Source organism: Mustela erminea, chromosome 5 (genome assembly GCF_009829155.1).
Source record: "Mustela erminea isolate mMusErm1 chromosome 5, mMusErm1.Pri, whole genome shotgun sequence".
Lineage (NCBI taxonomy): Eukaryota > Metazoa > Chordata > Mammalia > Carnivora > Mustelidae > Mustela > Mustela erminea.
In genome coordinates, this window is record NC_045618.1 from 51,030,548 (window position 1) to 51,038,372 (window position 7,825).

The following is a 7,825-nucleotide window of genomic DNA, read 5'->3' on the forward strand; positions in this document are numbered from 1 at the left end:
CGAACTCTCCATCACGACGGTGGTTAGTTGTGTGAAAGGCAGGGATGTGTGCTTCTGTCTGCTGGGCTGCTGCGGGGTGACACGTGGGGGTGTCTGGGTCAGCTCAAGGTTTCATCGCGGTGGTCCTTTTAAGTTTTCTTCCTAACTTCATTGTCTGGACTTTCTATTACCAGGATCTTCCTTACTGACAGAGAAGGGGCTGCAGTGAGGTAGTCTCTTTGACTTTTTCCTTTATATCTATGGAAATGGTAAGCATAAATGCAACACTGAGAAATAAATCTGGTAAAAAGGATGTTTTCCTTTGGTCATTGTTTGTTAGGCCCCAGTTTCTTTTCCAGACGCAGTTCAGTTTTTTATGTCCCTTCACCGTCTTTATCTATTACACAGATTTAAGTATTAAATATTATTAATATATTTGATGGAATATGATTCAGCCATCAGAAACATGAAATCTTGGCATTTGCAACAACTGGGTGGAACTGGAGGACGTTATGCTAAGTGACAGAAGTCATTCAGAGAAAGACAGTTATCGTGTGATCTCACTGATCTGTGGAATTTAAGACACAATGCAGAGGATCATAGGGGAAGAGAGGAAAAAATAAAACCAGAGGAAGCCAGAGAGGGAGACAAACCATACAGACTCTTAATGATAGGAAACAAACTGAGGGTTTCTGGAGGGGAGAGGGTAGAGGGATGGGGTAGCTGGGTGATGGACGTTGAGGAGGGCACATGATGTAATGAGCACTGGGGATTATATGAGACTGATGAGTCACTGACCTGTACCTCTGAAACCAACAATAATTGTATGTTAATTAGTTGACTTTAAATAAAAAAATTTAAAATAATAATAAACTAATATATTATTACCAAAAATATAAATAAAAATAAAAGTTTATTGACAGGGCACCTGGGAGGCTCAGTGGGTTAAATGTCTGCCTTGAGCTCAGGTCATGATCCCCGGGTCCTGGGATTGGAGCCCCTGGTCTTGAGTGGTCAGGCTCCCTGCTCAGTGGGATGTCTGCTTCTTTCTTGACCTCTGTCCTTTCCCCCTTGCTCATAGGCTCTCTCTTTCTCAAGTAAATAAAGAAAACGTTTTTAAAAAAGTGAATTAACATGTATACTGGTGCATGTGTTTCTCTCCTCTTTTTCTGTCACAAATAATAACATTTCATACGCAATGTTGTACACTATTTCCTCTTTCCCATTAAGAATATATTTTGAACCTATTTCATGTCAGTAGCAAAAGTGTACTTGGTTCTATTTGCATAGTATTCTGTTGTAAGGATATGCATCATATTTTAATCAGTCCCATGTTCAGGACATTCTGCTTTTTGCCAACTCTTACGAGTATAAACCAATTAGGAGGAATATACTGGAGCAAAACAACAGCTCAAAGGCCCATGGGTTTATCTGTAGTGCGCATGCTGTCCATAAGTCCCTCTGTGTGCTACCGGTCTTCCCTGGAGATAAGTTCTGAAGCTCCCGCATGAGTGTGGGTTCCAGGGGCTATGGGTTGACAATAGGAAACCCTTCCAGATGCATTTGCTGTTACCAGACCTAAGGAAGCCTAGGAAAAGTGAACATTCTGGGCACAACTGAGTAGTTATTTTTATTATGATTATGATTATTTTTTTGTAATGGGTATCTGAGAGGTCAGTATCAATTGGATTAGACTTTGGTCTTTTAATGCTGGAGACAGTTAAAATAATAGCCATTTTAGTATACGGCGGCCAAACTAAGGTACTAGGATGGACAGCTAACTTATTTTTACATTCACTTGGAACATACTCTGGAGCAGATTGAAAGTTCCCATTTGTAAGGCAATTTATCAAAATTGCCTCACTGAACCCTCACACCAGACTACAAGGTAGTTCTGACTGTCCCCATGCTAGAGATTGTCCTGAGGCCCAGACAGGGTGGTGATAGCAGGGAGCAGCAGAGTCCTGAGGGGCTACTTCCAAGCTCCAGGGCTCTTCCTTGAGCACTGCTGCTCAGAGGGAGGCAGGGTGTGGTAGGGTTAAGGTCGGTTCTGCCCATTCAGGCTGCCTCTGAGTCTCATCTCTAAGATGGGTATATCATCCAGACTGAACTACCTGGCTTGTCAGGGCTTTGTTTCCTAGGTAGTCATGTTTCCTTAACAAAATGTATTTGTAGAATGTGACAGATGGAACTAGCCTCTGTTCCAATGGTTTTCTCACCTTTCACACCCCTGTCCTCTCCAGGTGCAAACTGTGTTTATTTTTTTTCCTATTTTTTGATTTTATTTATTTATTTGTCAGAGCGAGAGAGCACAAAGCAGGGGGAGAGGCAGGCAGAGGGAGAGGGAGAAGCAGTTTCCCCACTGAGTAGAGAGGCCAAGGTGGGGCTCCATCTATAACCCTGGGATCATGACCTGAGCCAAAGGCAGACATTAAAGGTCTCAGGTCATGATCCCAGGGTCCTGGGATCGAGCCCCACCTCAGGTCCCTGATCATCAGAGAGCCTGCTTCTCCCTCTCCCTGTGTTGCTCTCCCTACTTGTGCTCTCTCTCTCTCTCTGTCAAATAAATAAATAAAATCTTTACAAGAAAAAGAAAGGAAAAAGAAAAAAAGTATTGAGGAAAGAATTGATGGTTTGACATTTCTGTGTGTCTAGGCTGGCTGAAGGAATTTCAGGAGTGCATGGATGCTGCAAAAACTACAAGCTTTGGACATCACACTATGGAACTTAAATAAAATATCAAGGCTGCCATGGAGTGCACCCGCCATTCCTAAAAGTCCAAGAGACAAAGGTAGAATTCTGGAAAAGTGAAGCTATGCTTTCTGTGAGAAAAAATGATTTTCCTCCTCCTCCTGAGTGATTTGATCAGTGAACTTTTCAGAACAGGAGCTGAACAGAACCAAGGGAACTAAGTACCCTACTATGCCATCCTTTCTGATCTTGTTTCTCAGGTCTCCCTAGACCTACTTCCTTGATGCCATATCCATAATCTCCTCTACCTTACTTCTTTTTTAGAGATTTACTTATTTATTTAACAGAGAGAAAGAGAGAAGGTGCAGGCAGGGGAGGGGCAGAGGAGGAGAGGAAGACCCCAGGCAGGCTCTGCGCTGAGCACAAAGCCCAAACGGGACTCCATCTCAGGAACCTGAAATCATGATATGCACTGAAATCAAGAGTAAGCCCCTTAACAGGCTGAGCCACCCCGGTGCCCTCCTCTACCGCACTTAAAAAAAGGGAGAGTGCAGGATTTTCTTCCTGAGTCCACTGTGGTGAAGAAAGAACAAGGACTGGAGGCCGGGAGACCTGGGGTCTAGTCTCAGTTTTGCCACTAGGAAGCAGCAACCATGAGCAAGTCTCTTACCCTTTCTGAGATTCAGGCCGTTCCTCTGTAAAAGTGGGGATTACATTATCTCAGGGATGGCAAGTGGAACACACATTTACCTCCATCCTGTCTTCAACAGAGGCTACTGTTCAACCACATCGCTTATTAGAATTTTTTTCTGCAACGTCCTAGGCAGGCCCAATCCATTAAAGTGGATACATGAGTCAAAATCTACTTATTCTTGTTTAATTTAATAATCCTTACAGACCCTTCTAGCTCCTAAATGGAACGTTCTGACTTTCCAACTACGAGATGGCCATTTTTGTGATCTGGTAATAGCTCACTCAATAAAAGGAAAAGGAAAATTTAGGATCATAATTTCAGCCCCATGTCCTCCCAGCCAGGGTCTGAGCCGGGTTTTCTTGAGGTCACCGTGTCCTTCCTTCCATGCCAGAGAGTTCGGTATTTGAGCTCCCCCTCCATCAGCTCACCCGGCAGGATAGCCCCAGACTGTAGCTCCCTTTCATCTCAAATAGCCCATCATTAACAGCTTCATATTTGACAACAAGGCATCTCTGAGAAAAGGAATGATCTCAGGTCACCGAGAACAAAAAGTCAGGAGCAAAGGCACGTAATGATTCTATTCGATGCTTACGAAATCTACCCCGATTTACAGTTCTTACCCGAGCAGGAATGCAATCACACAGACAGTACCAGATGGCAACTGCTTCAGAAATCCAGGTGGTTGCAACTGTGTTTTATTGAAATAGTCCAGGAAGTGGTTTACACGGGGCCCCCCTCATCCCCCAAACCACACAGGGGCAAGCCCTGGGTAGGAAGGCATGTGTGTTTGGGACAGGAGCCCTGGCTGGAGTTCTTTCTCTCAGAGCCAGGAAGGGAGAGGGGAGAAGCAGGTGCCACAACAGGGAGGTGGGGCATCTCACTGCTCTGGCCTCAGGTGCAGACCTACACAGAACCGTTAAAGTGGACTGGCACGTATGGATTCCCTTCACAGGTCACGATGATGGATTTCCGTAGCTGCTGGGTCTCGTATTGGCATTTGGGGTATTTGGTCTCTTCCTTCAGGCGGCAGTCAGTGATGCGCATTTTGGAACTGCTTTTGTGGCAGTTGGGCTTCGTGTTCTTACAGGGGACATTTCCCTGGAAGCAGACAGCCTGGACATCTGGCAGAGGCTCGTGGATAAACGTGTTCACCAGCTTGCAATTTCCAACCATGATATTCCGGTGCTTCATCATTTCGTTGCAGTAGTTGGCAGTGACTGTGGAGGTGTCTGGGTCCATGTGCTGCCGCAGGAACTTCTCAGCCTGCGTTTCCTTGGCCAGAGAAGGCTGGACATAGCCCAGCACCAGCAGCACCAGGACCAGTGGTAGAAAGAGGATGAAGAACCTCTCCTGAGCCATGGTGGTCTCACTTCTCTGGAAGAGCCTAGCTGGGAAAAGGAGAGAGGAGAAAAAACATTGCCTTAGAAAGAACCCCAGCTCCTACTTTTGGCCTCCCTGGCTCACAGTCTCCCTTTTGGTCAGCCAGAAAGCTACCCCTTCTCCTGTGCAATTTTCCAAGGAATGTGACAGTTACATACACTCTTGTCGGAAAGCATTCAACTCCCACTAGCTGCAGAGAGGCGGGTCTTTGCCTCTGGGTAGTGACCTGATAGTGAACTAAAATCCTGCAGTCCTGTGTCTGAATATTAGAGATTTTAAAATTTAAAATACATTTGAGGGGGCCCCTGGGTGGCTCAGTCTGTTAAGTGTCTGCCTTGGGCTTAGGTCATGATCTGGGAGTCCTGGGATCGAGCCCTGTCTCGAACCCAGCTCCCTGCTCAGTGGGGAGCCTGCTTCTCCCTCTCCCTCTGCTGCCCCTTCTGCTTGTGCTTTCTATCCATCCCTGTCAAATAAATAAATAAATAAATAAATAAATAAATAAAATCTTAAAAACAAGACAAAAAAATAACATGCATTTGAAAAATTAATATATTTATACCCAGTGCTCAAGGGGCTTATTAAAAAATCCTTTTGAATAAGCCATGAGCTGATCGGCATCCCTGAAATACCACATGACCTGCAGGATCATGACGGACAGAGCGAGGCCTGTTTTCCTCCAACACAAGGGCAACAGCCCAGTGCCTAACACCAGCATCATAGAGGGATGCCAGTGTGTTCCCAAGAGCAATGCTTCCCTCCCCCAGTGCCTTTGGTTCCCTGCAGCCCACATGCACCATCCTGATATTGGTCCAGCCCAAGCTTTCTTTGGTGCTAACTTCAGCCACCTTGGTCCCTCCAATCAATGCATAATAGAAGGAGTCCCTGAGATCATCTCTTCAGCCACTGACCTGGATGTCTAGCTTGTTCTCTAGGACAGAGCAGAAGGCCAGTCTCTGTGATCCCCGGATCTCTGGGGAGGGAATCTTATACAGATTACAAAGGGGCTTGGCTTCCAAGGAAAGATAGGTGGGAGGAGCATCTTGGTTTCACTTTAGAGGGAACCAAGGACCTTGTAAAGAAGGACATTGTAGGGAATCATCTACACCACTCTTTTTTCAGGACTGCTGGGAAGGGTGAGTCTTGTTTATAGTATCATGTGAACCTCATCTGTCTGCTGGTTCACAAGGAGCAACAATGAAAGCCATTATGGCAATGATGCCTGAACCCCGGAAAGTCATCTCCATCTTGGGGGGCCATTTGCAACAAACAAATAGCTCTTGCGGGTTTGCAAAGGGCACATAAACGTGTGATCTCCAGAGCAGCAGGGAAAGGGAGGTACTCTATCTCCTCAGGAGACCTGGCATGGCTGGAATTCCAACAGCACCTCTTCTGGGGGTGGGGGCTGGTGGGGCCAGCATCCAGGCACCCGCAGCTGGAAGACTGGGCAGACCTAGGTTCTGGGAGGGGGATGTTTCCTGGGCAGGGAGAGGAGGGGACCTGCGACCTCACCCAGTGTTGGCCACTTAAGCTCTCCTGCGTGTGGAAGGTGGGTGTGCAGCAGTTCTTGGCCACAGCAACCACTCCTAGAAGGTCAGAGAGGAGGAGAGGAACTAAAGTCAAACCAAACTCCCAAGGGATGTCAGGCCGGCTCAGTCACCAGGGCATGGGAAAAATCTTACAACTTTGCTTCTGTATCCATGTCCTGAAATGTCGCCCTGGGTTTTTCACTTCCCGAAAGTGGCAGCTGGAATGCTGAGGGTGTAACCTGACCATGTGAATGGCTTTTCTCCTCTTTAGCACATCATAATCTTAATTCAGTACACTGGCTTTGATTTCTCAACACACCAACATAGAATTATTTACCCTGGCACTTGGAAATGAAGATAAAATAAGGGATGCTGACAAAACAATAAAATAAAGCAAAACCTAATGGAGTTCATGACTTCATTAAAGCAGCCTCCCACTAAAAAAATTTCTAAGCATGGATATCAGGTTACTGAGAAAAGCTCCTCAGTGGAAATATGAAATTCAGGAAGGAATAAAAAAAGATGATGATACATATATGGACAAATAAAAGGTGTTTGACTATATAAAGCCATAATATCTTGTTGAGTTAAGAAGATAAATTTAAAATATATGTCAGGAACATAACTTGGAAGTGATGTGAATTGCCAAGTGTTCAAGAGATGACTAAAAGTATTGATTAGACTTTTCTATGTTTAGTATGCATCTGAGAATTTCTAAGATAAGCAATGAAAAGAAGGGAAACACAGGGTTTGAATTCCAAACTAGCAGAGAATAAGTAGACTGTGGATCAGTTAGGAGAGTCTAGTTGTGCTGCAGTAACAAACAATCTCAAAATTTCAGTAAAGTTTCTTTGTCATTCCTGCTACATATCTATATTGGTCCAGCCTAGGGGCTCTGCCTGCTATTGTCACTTGGGAAAACAGGTTGGCACAGGCTTCTTCTTGACACACACTGTCTTAATCAAAGAGGCAGAGGAAAGAACATAGCCCTGGGATGCCCCAGTGGCTCAGCTGGTTAAGCATCCTGCTCTTGATTTTGGCTCAGGTCATGATCTCAGGTCACAAGATCAAACTCTGAGTTGGGCTCTGGGCTGAGCTTGGAGTCTGCTTGGGATTCTCTCTCTCTCTCCTCCTCCTCTGCCTTTTACCCACTCTTTCTCTCTGTCTCTATCTAAGTAAATAAATAAAACATAAAAAAAATACAGCACCGCAGAGGACAGCTCTTAATGCTTCTGCTGGAAGGGACATATGTCACTTCTATTCACACTTCATTGACCGGAGAAAACCTCATGGTCACATTTAAGTGCAAGGGACAGAGAAATAGGATCCTTCTAGGTGCCTGGAATGAGAGAATTATTTTGAACAGCTTTAATGGCTGTCACAGAATGACAGACAATTACACCATTAATCCAAAAGAAGCAAAGAAAGGATAGGAAATAGAAATGCCAGACAAATGAGACTAATAGGAAAGGCAAAATAAGGTAGGATAATAATAAAATAATAAAAATAATGAGGAAAGTAAAAATGAATAATTATGTAAATGGACTAAATGGTA

General features: G+C 44.8%; 1 protein-coding gene across 1 annotated transcript; it reads right to left on the bottom strand.

Moving 5' to 3' along the window:
- Positions 1-4,044: 4,044 nt before the first annotated feature.
- LOC116590797 (ribonuclease pancreatic-like) lies at positions 4,045-4,729 on the bottom strand. Its single transcript, XM_032343112.1, has one exon. The coding sequence runs from the start codon at positions 4,721-4,723 to the stop codon at positions 4,268-4,270; it is 456 nt and encodes a 151-aa protein (XP_032199003.1). The 5' UTR covers positions 4,724-4,729; the 3' UTR covers positions 4,045-4,267.
- Between the last annotated feature and the right edge of the window lie 3,096 nt (positions 4,730-7,825).

Coding starts and splice junctions, on each gene's coding strand:
- LOC116590797 (XM_032343112.1), bottom strand. CDS start 4,723: ATGGCTCAGGAGAGGTTCTTCATCCTCTTTCTACCACTGGTCCTGGTG.